Source organism: Perognathus longimembris, chromosome 6, assembly GCF_023159225.1.
Source record: "Perognathus longimembris pacificus isolate PPM17 chromosome 6, ASM2315922v1, whole genome shotgun sequence".
Classification (NCBI taxonomy): Eukaryota; Metazoa; Chordata; class Mammalia; order Rodentia; family Heteromyidae; genus Perognathus; species Perognathus longimembris.
Window position 1 is genome coordinate 86,229,345 of NC_063166.1, and position 17,983 is coordinate 86,247,327.

General features: G+C 63.1%; 2 protein-coding genes across 2 annotated transcripts; one reads left to right on the forward strand and one right to left on the reverse strand.

Moving 5' to 3' along the window:
* Positions 1–1,234: 1,234 nt before the first annotated feature.
* On the reverse strand, positions 1,235–7,587 carry Srms (src-related kinase lacking C-terminal regulatory tyrosine and N-terminal myristylation sites). Its single transcript, XM_048349729.1, has 8 exons — positions 7,053–7,587; positions 4,551–4,672; positions 3,706–3,872; positions 3,056–3,197; positions 2,804–2,962; positions 2,027–2,208; positions 1,757–1,913; positions 1,235–1,569 (listed from the first exon to the last, which is right to left on the reverse strand). Exons 1-8 carry the CDS (start codon positions 7,457–7,459, stop codon positions 1,376–1,378), a joined length of 1,530 nt encoding a protein of 509 aa, XP_048205686.1. The 5' UTR covers positions 7,460–7,587; the 3' UTR covers positions 1,235–1,375.
* A 4,508-nt stretch (positions 7,588–12,095) lies between these two features.
* On the forward strand, positions 12,096–17,326 carry Fndc11 (fibronectin type III domain containing 11). Its single transcript, XM_048349742.1, has 2 exons — positions 12,096–12,260; positions 14,369–17,326. Exon 2 carries the CDS (start codon positions 14,379–14,381, stop codon positions 15,462–15,464), a length of 1,086 nt encoding a protein of 361 aa, XP_048205699.1. The 5' UTR covers positions 12,096–12,260; positions 14,369–14,378; the 3' UTR covers positions 15,465–17,326.
* Positions 17,327–17,983: the final 657 nt, after the last annotated feature.

Below are 17,983 nucleotides of genomic sequence, written 5' to 3' on the forward strand. Positions count from 1 at the left end.
CCCCATGGGCTGTGTGGGGGCTGTGTGGGTGCTGCGTGGGTACCCGTGCCCTGGGGGGATAGCCTGCCCTCCCCCCACCCTGTGTGCTGTGTGGGTGCTGCGTGGGTACCCGTGCCCCGGGGGGATAGCCTGCCCTCCCCCCACCCTGTGTGCTGTGTGGGTGCTGCGTGGGTACCTGTGCCCCGGGGGGATAGCCTGCCCCCCCAACCCCGTGGGCTGTGCAGGTGCTGCGTGGGTACCCGTGCCCCGGGGGGATAGCCTGCCCTCCCAACCCCGTGTGCTGTGCAGGTGCTGCGTGGGTACCTGTGCCCCGGGGGGATAGCCTGCCCCCCCAACCCCGTGTGCTGTGCAGGTGCTGCGTGGGTACCTGTGCCCCGAGGGGATAGCCTGCCCCCCCAACCCCGTGTGCTGTGCAGGTACCCCTGCCGCGGCGGGGGGGCAGCCCCCATATGCTGTACTGGGTCCAGGTCTCTGCACCTTTGCTAGCTGGATGGATCCCATCAGCCCCCCGTGCCAGGCTCTGGGTGGTAGGGGCTGGTATGCAGCAACCTGTGCAGAGCTCTGTCCCCGGGAGCAGGTTTACTGCGTGCTACCTTCATGTGCACAGGCTTGCCACTGCCCATGGGGGGCAGAGAGGGCAGTGTTCCTGTGGTCTCATTAGGGTGCTGGGTGGCTGGGTGTGTAGCTGGGGTCTTCCAGGGAACTGTGTGTGCGTGTGTGTGTGTGCACAACGGCACCAGGGCTAGAACTCGGGGCCTTGCACTCTCACTTGCCTTCTCCCCTCAAGGCTTGCACTCTGCCACTTGAAACACATGAATATTTCTGGTGTTTTGCTGGTTAATTGGAGATGAGCGTCTCACAGACTTTTCTGCCCAGGCTGGCTTCAAACCTCAGAATCTCAGCCTCTTGAGTAGCTAGGACTACAGATGTAATCTGTTGGCAGCAGCCAACTACTGGCTACTTAAACAAAACCACAGTAGGAAATGGGGCCTGACAGTCTTGACCCTGGGAGGAAGTCAAGTTGGCCCAGGATAAGACTCAAGAAGGGAGTTGCCGGTTCCAAAGGGGACTCCTCTGCCCAGCGCCTCCCTGGGGCCCTGCTGGAGACACCGGGGACTCGGGCCACAGTGGGCAGAGAGCAGCAGTTCCCTCTGCCATCGCGGCAGCATTGGTGGCCTTGCACGTGGTAGGTATCTACCTGGTGAGCACATGCCTGTGTCACCAGCCTGTGTCAAAGAGAGGCCCGTAGTGAGGCGTTCTGTGTCTGGCACTGCTCCAGGCTGTGTGGCGTCCCTGGTGGGCGGTGGCGGCAGGCACGGTCCTCGGGAGGCCCCGCTGGTAGTGACGACTGATCGCACGGGCCCGGAGCCCTTGGTCACGTGAGGCCCAGGTGAAGCCGCCTGTGGATGGCACCCAGCTTCTCCCGAAGCGTAGCAAAAGAGGGCCGCTCCTCTGGGCTGCCCTTCCAGCACTCCAACATGAGCAGGTACACCTCTGCCGGGCAGGCAGCCGGGCGCGGCAGCCGGTACCCTCTGCTGATCTGCTGTAGGGTCTCATGGTTGGTCATTCCTGGGGGCGAGGGCACCAGAGGGACCAGGCAGAAGCTGTCGTCAGCACCTGGGGGGCTCAGCCTCCACCTCCCTCCAGCCTGGGGCCTGGCTCCCCGCAGTGGTCAGCAGGTAGGGGTGCCTCCTTCAGGTGTCCCCTCTGAGACGGACCTCCCCGATGAGGCCTTGTCCCCTCCAGGGCGGCTCACCTTCATAGGGACACTGGCCATAGGCAAAGACCTCATAGAGCAGGACCCCAAAAGACCACACATCTGACTTCTGGGAAAAAACGCGGTAATTGGCCGCCTCGGGTGCAGTCCACTTCACTGGGATCTTGGAGCCACTGCTTGGGGAGTAGATGTCATCCTGGGGACAAGAGGACGTGGCGGTGGGCAGGGAGGAGGGGAAGTGGCGGGGGGTGGGGGAGGGGGCAGTGCCCTCCCCTGTGAGAACCCCCCCACCCCCCCACCCCCGCACACCTTGAGGAGGCGGGCCAGACCAAAGTCAGCCACCTTACAGGTGAGGTCATCACCCACGAGCACGTTCCTGGCCGCCAGGTCCCGGTGGACAACGCGCCGCTCCTCCAGGTAGCCCATGCCCTCGGCCACCTGGCAGGCGAAGCCCAGCAGAACAGGCGGGCTCAGGGCCTGGCCCTCGGGGCCTGCAGGGAGAAAGCAGCTCACAGCCAGAGCCCGGAGACCGCCACGGGCGGGCCCAGGCTCCCGTGGCTACAAGGGACAGGGGCCCAGTGGGCACGAGTCGGGTGGAAAGCATGGTCCTGGGCTGCCCCGTGACCCTCCGGCTGCTTCTTGGCTACTGGCCTGGGCCCGTAGAGGCTCAGAGGGGGCCAGCGCCCGGGGTCCACGATCATAGTCCACAGGCTGTGGTGACAAAAATGGGCTCCCTTCCTGCCTGGACTCCATCCCGTCTCAGAACCACCAGCCTCCGTCTGAAGCTCTGCTAGCCAGAGTCCAGGCAGGGTCAGACATCGGCCGACCTGGCCAAACCCACTCCTTGGAGAGCCCTGAGTGTTTGCCTCCCAGCCCCGAGGGGTGTGCCCCTCAGGCCAGAGGAGACACCTAGAAGCACCATCCCCTAGAAGGAGACAGTGGGAGGAGGAGAGACCTGTCTGGGAAAGTTCCCTCTGAAGGGAGGAGCCCAGAGTCCAGCCAGCGGGAGGCGGCACAGAGGGCCCAGGAGGTGGTGGCCCGAGAGGCTTGGGCCGGGGGGCTGCAGGGCGGTGGGTGGGTACTCACTGCCCAGGTAGGCCTGCAGGTTGCCCCTGCCCATGAGCTCAGTGACAATGTACACGGGCTCCCCCGCAGAGCACACGGCATGCAGCCGGATCAGCCGCTCGTGCCTCAGGCTCTTCAGTGCCTCGATCTCCTTGGTGAGGTCGGCCAGCTTCATGTCGGCTGGGGAAGAAGGAGACACTGCTCCAGGTCCACCCAGGCCCCCACCACGGTCCCCAGGCTTTGGGCCCAGAGGCGGGGGTCAGAGGGCCTCACCTGACTTGATGACCTTCACCGCCACCGGCATGGAGCCCAACCACAGGCCTTCCCACACGGCCCCAAAGTAGCCTTCGCCCAGCTTCCTCCGGAGGACGAACTCCGAGTGTGGCCGCTCCCACTCGTCCTGCACGAGGGCCTTCTGTGGGGACAACACTTCCATGGCAGAGGTGGCAGGAAGGCCTCCCCACCCGCTCCCGGAAGAGCCGCGGGCCTCTGCACCCCAGCACACAGGCCGCAGAAGAGCCGCGGGCCTCTCCACCCCAGCACACAGGCCGCAGAAAGGAGAAATCACGCTGACTAGGTGTGCCCTGGACTGTGAGACCTAAGTGGCCCCTTAGTCAGAGGGAGGGAGCGGACATCCGTCCTCAAACTCTCATTACCACCCCTGGCCAGCTGCCATGAGGTGGCAGAGAAACCTAATTGCCACCCTGCTGCCACCCCCCCAGCAGGAATGCTGCCTGCAGCCTGAGACCTGGAAGATCACAGGGCCTCCTACAGCTTCTGCCCCCGGGCTGGGCTGGGGCAGCGGTAATACCCCCCCCCCCAACAGGTCCCTCCTGCTCCCCTGCAGAGCAAAGCACAACGGACATCCCCCCTTTCCCTCCACCAGAGGAGCAGGATGGGGGCAGGGACAGGCTCAGGCCTACCGGGGCCACGCAGGGCTGCAGCAAGGGGGTCTGGAGCAGCTTCCAGTTGGCCTTATAGTAGGCAAGCAGGGCCTCCAGGCTGGGGAAGAGCCGGCCCTCCTGCAGGTAGAGGCTGCCACTGGGCACTGTGCAGATGCGGTAATGGCAGACTTTGGCCTGGGCCCGGACTGGGGACAGAGACAACATCAGTGCCTTGGCTGCCCCTGCCCAGACACCCTGACCCCAGTCTCCCAAGTGGCCTGGCTCAGACTTGACAGGAGGTGCCTGAGGTAGCAAGCACTATATAAGGGGGGGGGGGGGGCGGGAGGAGCAGATGCAGGCCAGGAAGCAGTGGGAGGACCCAGAACCCAGAGAACATAAGAAGTGTTTTAGAGTGTGTGTGTGTGTGTCTGTGTGTGTGTGTGTGTGTGTGTGTGTGTGTCTGAGTCCTAGGGCTGAAACTCAGACCTTGGGCACTGTCCCTGAGCTCCTTTTGCTCAAAGACTAGTGCTCCACCACTCCCGCCCCAGCTCCACTTGCGGCTGAGTTCACTGGAGACCCTCCAATCTCAGCCTCCTGAGTAGCCAGGACTACGGGCGTGAGCCACCAGCACCTGGCAAGCTTCATAGTTCCTTGTTCTAGTCCCCATGAGGAAGTGCATAGAATGAGGAGGAAGGGAGAGAGAGAGAGAAGGAAGGCGGGCAGGTAGGTGGGTGGGCAAGCAGGCTGGCTGACGAGCATGTTGCCAGCATGAGGAAGGGGCTGGGAGTCTCGGGACCAGCCCTCCCCAGGCCAGGAGGGGCTGGCATGGTGGGGCCAGGCACGAGGCTCTTCCGGGAGGAGCGTGTGTCCGGCCCTCTGGGTACCTGAGAGTGAGAACCCTCCGAGGCTGCTCTCGCTGGGCCTAACGAGGAAGGCCCCCACAGCGTTGGGGGGTGACAAGAGTAGCTGCTGGGCCTCGGTCCTGCTGATCCCCCTGAAATACCAGCTGAAAGTGAAGGGGGCAGCGGTCACCTTGCAGGTCCCGCCCCGGGTGGCCCAGCCCAGGCTCTGCACCGCCCGGCTTATCTTTCAGAATATCAGGCTGCAGAGTGAGGGCTGGGTCGGCTACCATCATGTGACACAAATGTGGCTTCCCACGGGCGAAACTATCCATGTCCTGGGCACAGGCTGTGGTAGCCCTGCTGCAAATGACCCCCAGTTCCCTGCTCAGGAAGTGACCGCCAGCCCCAGGCTGGCCACAGGCACAACCTAGCAAACTTGAACCTCTGCTGAGCCCTGCAGGGAGCTCCAGGAACACTCTCTGGGATACGGGGCCAACTGTCTGGGACTAATGACACAGTGAGTAGGGTCACCCTTTCATCTCCAGCCAGGCAGTCATTAGCTCTCCCACAAGCGCTGCCCTGCCTGCCATGCCCACAGCTCCAGAAGCCCCTCCTACACCGGGTGGCTATGAGCCACCCCCTGGCTGGGCCTGCCCCTAGCTTCCCAACGCCCTGAGAGCCAGGGAGGCCCACGGGAACCCACACCCCGCTGAGAGCCAGCCCAACCCCCAACCCCCTGGGGAGCCAGCCATGATCATGGGGCCCCACACCCCCTGAGAGTCAGCGGGAAGCATGGGCCCCCGGGCCCCTGAGAGTCAGCCCTGAGCATGGGCTCCCCATACCCCCTGAGAGTCAGCCCTGAGCATGGGGTCCCCATACCTCCTGAGAGTCAGCCCTGAGCATGGGGTCCCCATACCTCCTGAGAGTCAGCAGGGAGCATGGGGGCCCAACCCCTGAGAGTCAGCCCTGAGCATGGAGTCCTCATACCCCCTGAGAGTCAGCCCTGAGCATGGGCCCCCCACACCCCCTGAGAGTCAGCCCTGAGCATGGAGTCCTCATACCCCCTGAGAGTCAGCCCTGAGCATGGGGTCCCCATATCCCCTGAGAGCCAGCGGGAAGCATGGGCCCCCCACACCCCCTGAGAGTCAGCCCTGAGCATGGGGTCCCCATACCCCCTGAGAGTCAGCCCTGAGCATGGGGTCCCCATACCCCCTGAGAGCCAGCGGGAAGCATGGGCCCCCCACACCCCCTGAGAGTCAGCCCTGAGCATGGAGTCCTCATACCCCCTGAGAGCCAGCGGGGAGCATGTGGTTCCCTACCCCCCCCAGAGCCAGCAGGGAGCACGGGGGTCCCTTACTCCCCCACCCCAAGAGCCAGCGGGGAGCCTGTGGGCCTGCTCCCTAGTCCTTTGCCCCCACCAGGAAGCAGGTAGCAAGGGCCGCGCCTCCAACTTCCCTAGGCATGTGAAAAATGGCCCTGGAGACTGTAAGAGCTGAGGAACCCCAGGAGGCTGGGACTCAAGGCTGATCTGCAGAGGCCAGGCCCAGGGCTCAGGGCAGGGCCAGTCGGGTGCAAGAGCAGCAATCCACTGGGTGGCTGCATCTGGCTGGGCTAGCCCCACTTCCTCCCTGCTTCCCGGCTGCTCCTGCCCAGCATACCCCTCGCTGCGTGAACTCCTAGCGCAGGAGCACCGAAGGAGGTGCCCAGGTCCCCAGTCTGGGCAGGGCAGGCCTTGTCTTGACAGTAGAGACTGCAGTAGCCACCATGCCTGGGCTAACTCCTCAAGGGGAAGATGAGTTGGCCATGCCCCAGGACTCGGGCCAGCTGCTTGAGAACGTGACAGTGACCACCACACAGCAGGGACACAGCAGGGCCCTCTTGGGCTGGCCCTTGGCACGTGCCATAACCAAGGAAGATCCTTGGCCCTGTTGATCCTCAGTGTGAGGCTCTCCAAAGACCCACTCAAGAAAGGACCGGCCCTCAGACGGCAGGCTTATGCAAATGGCCAGGTGTCCATGCCAGCCACTTGCTGCAAAATTGATTGTTCCAGGCCTCAGGAGCTCAGGCGCTCCAGGAGCCGGGGGCGGGGGGGGGGGGCTCCCTGAACTGCACCCACTCTCCAGGCACACCTCTAGACCCAGCCGAGGGTGATGGGAAGGAGAGGTCAGCTCACGGTTCCGACCGGCTGCGTGGGCACCCGGAGCCTCATGTCGTGGCCTCCAACCCCAAGCAGCGTGAGTCCCATCTCAGCTGGTAGGTGCATCCCAGGCCCCAGACCAGGTCTGCAAGCAGTGGCCATTCACACAGTGGGGAACACCATAACAAACCCGTGAGAGGGCAGGGTCCCTGGCAGGCCGCCAGCTGGGTGCGCGCCCTGCTCACGCTTGGGTCCCCCTCCACAGAACCCACTGTTCTCCTGGTCTTCGTGGGGACACCTGCGCCCTTCCTGCGCACACTTCCTACCCAAACCCCGCATGACTCCGCTTCCCGACCCCCCCCCCCCCCCCGCCTCCCGACTCCTGGGTTCGCAGGCGCAGTACTCACGGTTGGTCTAGGAGGGCCTCGGGGGTGGCTTTGGCGACATAGCTGATGGGCACCAGCCCGGTGCTGGGCGGGCCTGAGAGCTTTTGCGCCAAGATGTAGTCGCCCTCCTCCTTGAGCGCGTAGAGCCGGTCCCCGCGACTGACGCTCAGCTCCTGGGCGCAGCGCGCGCTGAAGTCGTAGAGCGCACGGAAGAGCTGGGCTCGAGGCAGCGCGGGGCCGCCGGGCTCCCCCGCGGCGGGGGGCTCGGGCGCCGGGGCCGCGCCAGGTCCCGGGGGCTCGGGGGCGCCCTCCTCCGTCTCCCCGTCCGGCCAGATCTTATCCCAGAAGAAGGACAGAAAGGCGAGCCGCTTCCGCAGGAAGAGCTCCATGCCGGGGGGCGCCGGGCAGGGCGGCCCCCGCAGGCGCATGGGGCCGGCCAGGGGTCAGCACGCAGGCCGGGTCCCTCAGCAGAGGCGGCCGAGCGCGGCCGCCATGGGCCGGGGCCCCGAGTGCCGGGAGAAACTGGAAGGGCCGGTGGGACAGCCGGATGTCAGAGCGGGGCCGCGCGGCGTCCCCGCCGGGGCCGCGCCCACCCAGCGGCCGGCCACCCCACAGGGCGCTCCGGCCCTCCCGCTGCCCTGCGCGGGGCGGACGGCAGCCCCTTCTATCCGGAACCGCTCCGGAGCCGGGTGCCAGGCCGCCCCCGAGCTGCCCGCCCGCCGTCCCCGGGAAGCGGGGCCGGCGCAGTGTCAGCTCGCCGGGGACCCGGGCGAGCCAGGTGAGGCGGGCGGGCGGCGGGGCTGGGGCGGGGCCCTCTGAGGTGGGGGCGGGGCATGGTGGAGCCGGGCGGGGGCGGGGCCGGGTGAGGCGGGGGCGGGGCGGGGCCCTCTGAGGTGGGGGCGGGGCATGGTGGAGCCGGGCGGGGGCGGGGCCGGGTGAGGCGGGGGCGGGGCGGGGGCGGGGCCCTCTGAGGTGGGGGAGGGGCATGGTGGAGCCGGGCGGGGGCGGGGCCGGTTGAGGCGGGGGCGGGGCGGGGGCGGGGCCCTCTCAGGTGGGGGCGGAGCATGGTGGAGCCGGGCGGGGGCGGGGTGAGGCGGGGGCGGGGCTGGGTGAGGCCGGGCGGGGGCGGGTGAGGCGGGGGCGGAACCAGGTGAGGCCCGCCGGGGGCGGGGCCAGGCGAGGCGGGCCGGGGACAGGTGAGGCGGGGCGCCAGGTGAGGTGGGCCGGGGGCGGGGCCATCTGAGGTGGGCCAGGGGCGGAGAGCCAGGTGAGGCAGGGCTGGGGCGGGGCCGGGTGAGGTGGGGGCGGGACCCGGTGAGGCAGGCCGCGGGCGGGGCCGGGTGGGGCAGGGCCATCTGAGGCGGGGGCGGGACCAGGTGAGGCGGGCCAGGGTCGGGGCCATCTGAAGCGGGGCCGGGGCGGGGCGGGGCCGAGTGAGGCGGGGGCGGGGCCAGGCGAGGCGGACTGGGGCGGGGCCGGGTGAGGTGGGGGCGGGACCCGGTGAGGCAGGCCGGGGGCGGGGCCGGGTGGGGCAGGGCCATCTGAAGCGGGGCCGGGGCGGGGCAGGGCCATCTGAAGGGGGGCGGGGCCAGGTGAGGCGGGGGCGGGGCCAGGCGAGGCGGGCGGGCCCAAGGCAGGGTCCGTGCAGCAGTTGCCCTGGGAGAGCAGGGTCCTTGGAGGCAGACTCCCGGCACTAGGAAGCCGGATTTGTCCGAAGATCTGGTTGTATCTTTAAACGCTGGCCAAGTCTCTTCGGTCTCCAAAGCTGTACGGGGCAGATGCCACACACGCGTGGGGACCCTGGTCCAGCCTGGGGAGGGCAGGGCCTTCCCGGGTCCGTGGAGGGGCGCAGGGAGCTCGGGATGCCAGGCTCGGGGCTATCAGCCGGGGGGGCGGGGGTCAGCATGCAGGGAGTGAGTGCCTCGCACCCCGGTCCTGCACACTGAAGAAAATTCTGTCACTCAGGGAGGCCTGGAGTATGCCCGAGTGGGGGAGCAAGCCCTGGCCAACCCAGCTCGCGCATGGCCATGGAACAGATCTGGGGCGGGGTGGGGGGGGGGGTCCTTCCTGGCCTCTCCCCAGCCCAGCACCTCCAGCACCTGAGCAGTCTTTCTTGAGCTACTCCTCCCGCACAACTTGCACCTCAAGTTCATATGTTGTGATTGAATGTCAAACCACGGAGCAGGTGTGACAGCTGTCCATTGTGGAGGGGCTCTCCACCTTCCCCCTGCCTCAAGACCCTCCCCCTCCCTCCGCCCCCAATGTGGAAGGCCTCAGGACCCTCCCCTCCTCCACCCAGTGCAGCAGATGGATTTGTCTCTGAAATGCATCTGGGCCCGTTTATGGGTGTGATGTAGTAAGGATACCATTACAAGATCCATCTATCTATCTGAGATGGGTAGCTGAGCCCCACCCTGAGGCTTAAGCAGCTGAAGTAGGCAGGAGCCATAAGGGGTTGGGCTCCTTGCCATGGAAACCTGTCCTGCGGGGGAGGGAGGTCCAGAAGAACATAAATATACAAAATTAGAGGTGGCCCTTCCATTCACACCCACCAGTCTTGCGGAGACTCTGCCCTGCCGTTCGCAAGTTGGAGTTTTGAGCCCTTCATACCCATGCTGAACCTCGTCTCAAAGCCACTGGGTCCTGACCTCCAGGGATCAGCATGTTCCACATGCAGCTGGAGCCCAGAGGCAGACCTGGCCTGGCCCCACACTGGTCCTCACACCTCCCGTTGCTGGAGGAGATGCTTAGAGCATTCTGCCACTGTCAGAAAGGACCCCAAGGTAGAGAAAGTCTTCTTTCTCCTTTTACAGGCGAGGAGTATGTTCTGCCTACACTCCTTTGAGGTCAGAGCAGAGGAACTTGTGCTGGAGAGTGGGATCCAGCATGCAAAGAAGGTCGCCCCCTAGGGAGCGACCCTTCAGAGAGACAGAGGCCTAGAGTCTTGGGACCAGGGCCAAAGAGTTCCTGGGAAAGTTAGCCCTCCCTCACCTATGCATGGCAGGTGATTCTACAGGGAGTACCCCCACATTGCAACTTCACCCTGCACCCCACACTTCACCCCCATATGCGGCACCCACCCCTGACTGTACAGTGCATACCATACACCCACACTGACTCTGCACCCCACACCCTGCACGCACTTGACCCTGGCCCAAGCCCCTTCCCAGCTCCCACTGCACACAACCTCAGACTCATGTCCCCCATTAGGCCTTTGCCCTGGGGATCCCTCTGTCCTAATATGCTCCCCGCTTCTGCCCTGTGGGCCTCCACACCACCGCCCTCCATCCACCCTGCCCACCTCCACCAAGCCCCGCTGCCCCTTACAGAGCCTGAGACTTGCAGGGGCACCTCCCTGTTCACTCCACCCGGAGGATTTGCCCCACTTCCTGGCCTCATCTATCTGGTACAACAGGACTTGCCAGCAAGCCATAATGCTCCTCTCCTGAGTCCACCTCCCCTCCTAGCTCAGAGTGAGGGGAGAGCCCTGGGAGCGATTGCTCTGCATGAGATCAGATGACCTGACTTTGAGCACAGTGCTGACTTGTGTGCCTTGATTTCCCTATCTGTTAAGAGCACTAAGCTTGCAGTCACAGTGAGGACAGAGATCAGGGGAACTGAGGCCTCTGGGGAGGGAGGCTGAGGCTGGGTACATGTGTCAAGAGGGGGCAGCTACACAGGCTGTGTGGCTGGGGGGGGGGGTCACTTCCCTCCCTTGGGACTTGCCCTAGGCTACACCACCCTCCTGGCCCAGGAAAGTTCTACCAGGGGCAGCAGACCCCAAGCACTCACTGCCCATGGGGGGACCTGGCCAGGCTGAAAACAAACTGGTTCAGCCCTGCCATGGGGCATAGGCCTGCAATGTGGAGCCATCGCTGGAAGACGGGGCCTGGAGAGAGAGGGCAACCAGGCAGAGCCTCCTCTGGCTGTAGTCACAGAACACCCTGGAAATAACACAAGCATAGCTGGTGTTTATGGCAGCTGGGAAGGGATAGAGCCGTTCAGACGTCAGTTGCCACTGCAGGTACCCTGAAGGGCCCCTTAGGTTTGGGTCTGCCCACCAGTGTCAGCAGCCTGGCTTGACCTCGTATCACAGCTTTGAAAGATGTTCAGTGGGGGAAAGGGGCACGGTGCACACCATCTCTTCTCCTTACAAGTTCCTGAATCTGAGATCTGAAAATGAAAAGCTTAACTGAAATGCAGATGTGAAAGAAGGGGACATCCGTGGTACTCAGCAGACACTATATTGAAGATCAACTATACAACTTGTGGATGGGGACGGGGGTGGGGTGGGGGGGAGAACCTGGGAGTAAAGGAAGGAGTAACACTGTCCAGAAAGAAGTGTACTTATTACCTGGCTTAAGAAACTGTAACCCCTCGGTACATCACCTTTGTAATAACAGTAAAAAATATATATATACTTTTACAGCTGTGAGGTGGGGAGTGGACAAGGCCAAGTTAGCAGGCCAGCCCAGGATAAGCGGGGCCCTAGAAAAGGATCTGCTCTGCCCACCACGCCCTTCCCCTGGGGCAGGGGCCAGTCCTCCTTCCCAGGTGCCGGTCTCAGTGGCCCTCAGCGGCTACTACTGTGAGCAGTTACAGAGGTAGGGCAGGCTCAGAGCCCACAACCTGAGCCTCGGTCCCGAGGCCTGGAGGGGTATAGGCGTGGCTGACAGCTCGGACTGGAAGGAGGGGCCGCCCTGACCTCTGTAAAGGGGGTTCCTCCCCCTCCCCTGGAGGGGGCCGAGTGCCTTGGGGGCCTGAGGGCATTGCCAGGGCCCAGGCCCACTCCCTGGTGGGCGACCTCTAGGATTTTGGTGTCGCCTCCTCTCCCCGGATCCTCCCACGTCCCAGGCCCGCAGGACCGGCTCAGAACGGCCAGGTCGCTGGGGCCCGGCTGTCCACCCGAGGTGTGGGGTGCGGGCGCTCCTCCTCCCTCCGCGGCCGCCTCGGCGAAGCCGGGGACCGACGGCTCTGCTCCCGGGCGGGGCTGGCGGAGGCCCGGTCCGCAGAGGGTCGGGAAACCCGGCACTCCCGCGGCACCCAGGGGCGCCCGGCCCCGCCCCGGGGCGTCACAATGGCGCCCGGTTCCCGTGGCAACGCCCGGGCGCCGGCGGCGAGCGGACGGGAGCCGAGGCCCAGACTCGGCGCTGAGGCTCCACTCGGCGGGAAGCCGGGCGCAGCCCAGCACGAGGCGAGGAGGCCCGGGGGCTCCGGAGACGGGGGTAGGTAGAGAGAGGCTGCGCACGCGGGCGCTGGGGTGGGGGCGCGGGGGCGCGAGGCGGCCTGCGGGGGTGGGGGGCCGGGGCGCGGGACGCCGGGTTCCTGGGGCGGAAGGAAGGAAGGTCTGGGGACTCCGCCCAGCCCCACATGGCTTTCCGCAGAGGCGGAGCTCCTCCAGCGGGGCCGGGCGCCGGCCGCCAGCGAGACTGGGCCCCTGGTCCCGACTTGCACTCATCCTGGAGTGGCAGAGCCTATTTCTGCTGCCCCAGGGTCCTGCCCTGGAGGGGGGCTGCCCCTGGGTCCTGCCCTGGAGGAGGGCTGCCCCAGGGTCCTGCTCTAGAGGAGGGTTGCCCCTGGGTCCTGCCCTGGAGGAGGGCTGCCCCAGGGTCCTGCCCTGGAGGAGGGCTGGCCAGGGTCCTGCTCTAGGGGAGGGCTGCCCCTGGGTCCTGCCCTGGAGGAGGGCTGGCCAGGAGCCTGCTCTGGCCCTTAGGCTCTAGGAGGACTGAGGACTGAGCCAAAACTGCCGTGTTGGGGGGGAGGGAGGGGGCTTGGGGTCCTCACCCAGTCTCTCAACTCTGTTAAGCATTCATCCAACCCTTGGTTGACAGCCTGGAATTTCCAAGTAAAACCACTGACCCAGCATAGGGTACTAGAACCTGGGGCAACAGCCAGGGATGTCAGGGGTTCTGGCCCTTCTCGGGAGCCCTGACCCCAGGAAGGCTGGCCCTTCTCTAGAGAGTCCTGACTCCGAGGCGGCTAGCCTTGTGGCACAGCAACTCCTCCACAGAGTTCAAACCCTGGAACCACAGATAGAGTGGCACTATCTCTAGGAGGCTGAGACAGGAAGATCCCTTGAACCCAAGACTGGAGGCCAGCCTGGGAAACATAGTGAGAACCATCTCAAAAATAAATAAGAACTGGCACTAATGGCTCACACCTATAATCCTAGCTACTTAGGAGGCTGAGATCTGAGGATTTGAAGCCAGCATGGCAAGAAAGTCTGTGAAACTCTTATCTCCAGTTAACCACCAAAAGGCCACAAGTAGAGCTGTGCCTCAAATGGTAGAGTGCTAGTCTTCAGCAAAAAAAAAAGCTCAGGGACAGCGCCCAGGCTCTTGAGTTCAAGCCCCAGGTCTGGCACCCACACCCACACCCACAAAATAAACATATACCTCAAGAGATAGAGCACCTGTCTAGCTAGCATGAGTTAAAACCTCAGTCTTGCCAAAATTAATTAATTTTAAAAAGGGATAATATTGGTCAAGGTACTTATACACTAATGTGTTGAATTGTAACCCTTTTGTACTACTACTTAAAGATAATAAAAAAGATAATTTAAAAACAAAGAACAAGGGCTGGGAATATGGCTTAGTGGTAGAGAGCTTGCCTAGCATACATGAAGCCCTGGGATCAATTCCGCAGCACCACATAAACAGAAAAGGGGGGAAGTGGTGCTGTGGCTGAAGTGGTAGAGCTCTAGCCTCCAGCAAAAGAAGCTCAGGGACAGTGCCCAGGCCCTGAGTCCAAGCCCCAAGACTGGCAACAAAGAGCAAAACAACAACCTTGGAAGCAGACCTAGGTAGCAAGCGGTTTAGCCTTAGGCTCCAGCTGTGAGATGAGATGGGGCTCTTCCCTCTGCTAGGGACTTTTCCTGGAGTCAGCACATCCAGGGTCAAGGCCCCAGCACACTCCCGGAGCTGGAGAGATGGCCATTCCTCTCTCTTTGGCTGGCCTCTGTCCCCTGCTCTGCAAGTGCAATGAGGGTGTTCTAGGGGAGACCCAGTAGGTGGCTGTACTGCCCAGGTCACCCCAAGTCCTGCTCACAGCCCTAAGGGCCCTTTCCTCCACCTGGTGTCAGACCAGACTCACAACAGGCCCCAGAGCTCATCAGTTTCTGCTCAGAGCATTCTGGCCCCAAGCCCTCTCCCGCAGCCTTGTGCTGTTTACGCTAGAGAGGACAACATCATGTCCTCCCAACATTCGCTTTGTCCAGCTGTACAGTCAGTCCGTTCTGGCCCCCTAGAAGCTTCTTCCCAGGGGAGGGAAAAGAGGGCCTGGGTGTGTGTCAGGGGTCAGACTAATTACCAAAGCTTATGCTCAGCCCCCACCCCCAGCTCCTAGACAATGAACTTCCAGGTGACAGGCCTGGGCCTGGACAAGATGAAGCTGGACAGTCCGCAGTCCTTCCTGGACATGGAGGAGGTGGAGGAGGTGGAGGAGCAGCAGCTACTGGAGCCAGAAGCTTGGAGGACCTACATGGAGCGGCGCAATGTCCTGCGCGAGTTCCTCACCACAGACCTGAGCCCCCACCTGCTCAAGCGCCACCACGCCCGCATGCAGCTGCTCAAGAAGTGTTCCTACTACATTGAGATCCTCCCCAAGCACCTGGCCCTGGGGGACCAGAACCCACTGGTGCTGCCCAGCGCCCTGGTCCAGCTCATCGACCCCTGGAAGTTCCAGCGCATGAAGAAGGTGGGCACGGCGCAGACCAAGATCCAGCTCCTGCTGCTCGGGCACCTGCTGGAGCAGTTGGACCGGGGCCACGCAGAGCTGGATGCTCTGCTCGAGTCACCTGACCCACGGCCCTTCCTGGCCGGCTGGGGGCTGGTGGAACAGCAGTTGGCAGACCTGTCTGCGGTCATGGACAACTTCCTGGCCATGATGGTGCCGGGGCGCCTGCACATCAAGCACCGCCTGGTGTCCGACATTGGGGCCACCAAGATCCCACATATCCGGCTCATGCTGAGCACCAAGATGCCGGTCATGTTTGACCGCAAAGAGTCGGTGGCCCATCAGGATTGGGTCAGCCTGCGCTGGTTTGTCACCGTCCAGCCAACAGCACCGGAGCAGTTTGAGCTGCGCTTCAAGCTGCTGGAGCCTCGGACACAGCAGGAGTGCGCACAGTGTGGCCTGGTCCCTGTGGCTTCCTGCACCTTCGACGTCCACAATCTGCTGCCCAACCGCACCTATAAGTTCACCATCAAGAGGGCGGAGAGCTACACACTGGTGTACGAACCCTGGCGGGACAGCCTCACCCTGCAGACCTTGCCGGGGCCTCATGGGGCCCCACCTAGTCCCAGCCTCAGCCTGCAAACCTCACCAGGGTCCCGAGGGGCCACGCCCAGCCATAGTCTCACCCTGCAAGCCTCACCGGGCCCCCCTGGGGCTGGGCACACCCAGCCGCCCCTGACTGCACCTTCCGAGAGATGAGTTTCTAGTATTTATCCACTAATAAAGAGGAGTATACACACAGAATCACACACCCCTATTTAGGTTTTAAGGCAGCAGCATATGTGTTTTCCTGACAGCCCCCCAGCCCCCCACACCTGACATCCCTCCCAGGGAGCCCATGGTGGGCCTTCCAGGACAGCGGGCCACTAGAGTAAGAAGTGCCAGCCCCTGACAGCAGAGATGAGCACTGCTCCCAGAGGACCCAGCCACCCCTGCCCCAGCACCCTTCTCCCATCACACCAGGCTCTGCTTTCTCCTCTGCCTCCTAGCTGGGGCTCCCCGAGGGGGCTGACACTCAGAGCCCCGTCTCCACACCACTGGGGCAGTCGTAGCCCTCCCTTGTGCTACCATGCCCAGCTTCCTTGCAGCAAGAGGGCCCGGGGCCTAAATGACATTTGATTTTAAAATAAAAAAAATGTTATTTTTCTCCCCCCAAGAAAAGCTGAAGTTCGTTGGCACCCTAAGGTGGGTGAGGGTCTTGGCAAGGGAGCCTATGCCACAGCTCGAGAGGTGTGGCCCTCCCCCAGTCCACCGACCCTCTGTCAGCTGTTGCTGTCTTCACGCAGGTTCCCAAGCCCCTCGCTCGGCCCGAAGAGCCCTCAGTCCTCCAGTGGGGTCACGTGGCCCTAGCACAGACGGGAGGCATGGATATGCAGGATACCTTGGGTCAGGGTGAGGGCTGGGAACGGACGTGCCACCCAGGCCCAGCCTGGTGCCCAGTCTGCAGGCCCAGGAAGGTAATCTCCCAGAGGTAGGCATGGGGCAGAGCCACGACTAGGGGATCCTTGGTCCTGAGGCGTAGGTTCTTTTCTAGCACACAGCCTACAGCCTGTCAGCACCCTCGCCCACTGCCATGCTTCCTGTTTGTTTCCCCGATATTGCAGGGCTTGCTTTCTCCTCAAGCTCCAACCCTGACTTAAAACCACTGTCATTGCCTGGTACCAGTCAACCTCCACTCCCCGTTTCAAGGCCCCATCCTCAGGGAACCCTCTATGACCTCTCTGGCCTATTTCAGGAGGTATCTCAAAACATGATTCTTTTATAGTCACTCAAGAAATGTTTCCCAAGCAGTGCCCCCTGCTGTCTTCCTCTGGGACACACAGGCTCTGGGACCTCTGCTCCAGTGTGTCTGCAGCCTCTACTCCCTGGCCCGGGGGAGAGGGCATGGCCTGCCATGCTATTCCTGTCAGCTGGTGCTGGACAAAGCTAGGAGACGCAGCCACAAATTAGTCACAGACTGGGACTCCAAGCCCAAGTTGTCCCTGAGGAGGGGCTATAGTGCCCAACAGCCCTGGAGAGAGATTTCAGACTCTGCAGAGTGCCAATCTGAGGATGCTGGACCTAGCTGCATAGGATTCTCAGCGCTGGTGCACACTAGGCTGTGGGCTGGTCCTGAAGCAGGGGACGGGGCTCCCCAGCTGCGTCTGGTCCTGCAGCAGGGGACGGGGCTTCCCAGCTGCGTCTGGTCCTGCAGCAGGGGATGGGGCTTCCCAGCTGCGTCTGGTCCTGCAGCAGGGGATGGGGCTCCCCAGCTGTGTCTGGTCCTTGCCAAGCCTCCTCCTGCTTCCTGTGACATGGCCGACACCCCTAGGTTGCACAGCCCACACCTTGGCCCATCAAATGGGATGCCCTTGTTTTTATCCCAGGTCTTAGGCTTGTCAGCCTCTTAGCTTCAAGCAGGATGAAGCCAGTCCTTTCTGCTCCTAGCCAGACCCCAAAACACCTACAAGTGAGAAAAGCGTTCAGAGTAGCATTTCTAATAAAATCAGTATTTGGTCATATAATGCTGAGTTTGAGATTTACAAAACTCAGTAGATTTTGATTAGTAAAAAACAACAAACCCAGTCAGACACCTTCCTGAAGAGGGCCGATGGTAGGGCAACAGAGGGCCAGCCCTCCTCACATCGACCGAAATCATCTCAGGCCTCAGGGCTCGTGCTGCTCGCTCAACCCTTGGAGAAGGGCCTCCTGGGTTCCAGACCCCGGTGAGCACGCTGCAGTGAAAGTGGACACCTGGCCAGGCTCCTGGCCCCCAAGCTGCTCAGGCCCCGAGAGGAGGAGGCTGGCCAGGCTGGTGTGAACTCTGGCATGGCTTGGGCCTCTCCCACCCCAGCAGGTGCCCCTGAAGGGTACAGGGCAGTGGGACCAGAGAAAAGGGCTTTCTCCTCCAGGGAAGCCACCTATTGAGCATCTCAGAAAGTGACTGCTGCCTTTTAGTTTAGGAAATAAGGCACATGTATGGCAATTACCCATGGATCTAAGGTCAGAGGCCACGGCCCCCTGCTGCCTGAGACACCCCTGTGATGGCCGAAGCCCCCTCTGCTGATCTGGGACTCCCTGTGGCCACCGTCTTCCCCTTGCCAGACAAGAGCAGCTTTCCCAGTGGGAAGCAGTTGTCGCCCCAGCTCTGCCTCCAGGTTCAAGCACAACAGGGTTGGTGTGGGTGTGCTTTCCACCCAAGGAGAGGCCAACACACACAAGGCCATCACTGACCCGTG

Excerpts from the sequence above, each read along its gene's own strand:
- Srms (XM_048349729.1), bottom strand. The coding sequence starts at position 7,459 with ATGCGCCTGCGGGGGCCGCCCTGCCCGGCGCCCCCCGGCATGGAGCTC. Across the intron at positions 2,209-2,803 it reads CCTGCAGGCCTACCTGGGCA|GCCCCGAGGGCCAGGCCCTG; the intron begins GTGAGTACCCAC and ends TTCTCCCTGCAG. Across the intron at positions 1,914-2,026 it reads GTCTGGCCCGCCTCCTCAAG|GATGACATCTACTCCCCAAG; the intron begins GTGTGCGGGGGT and ends TCTTGTCCCCAG.
- Fndc11 (XM_048349742.1), top strand. The coding sequence starts at position 14,379 with ATGAACTTCCAGGTGACAGGCCTGGGCCTGGACAAGATGAAGCTGGAC.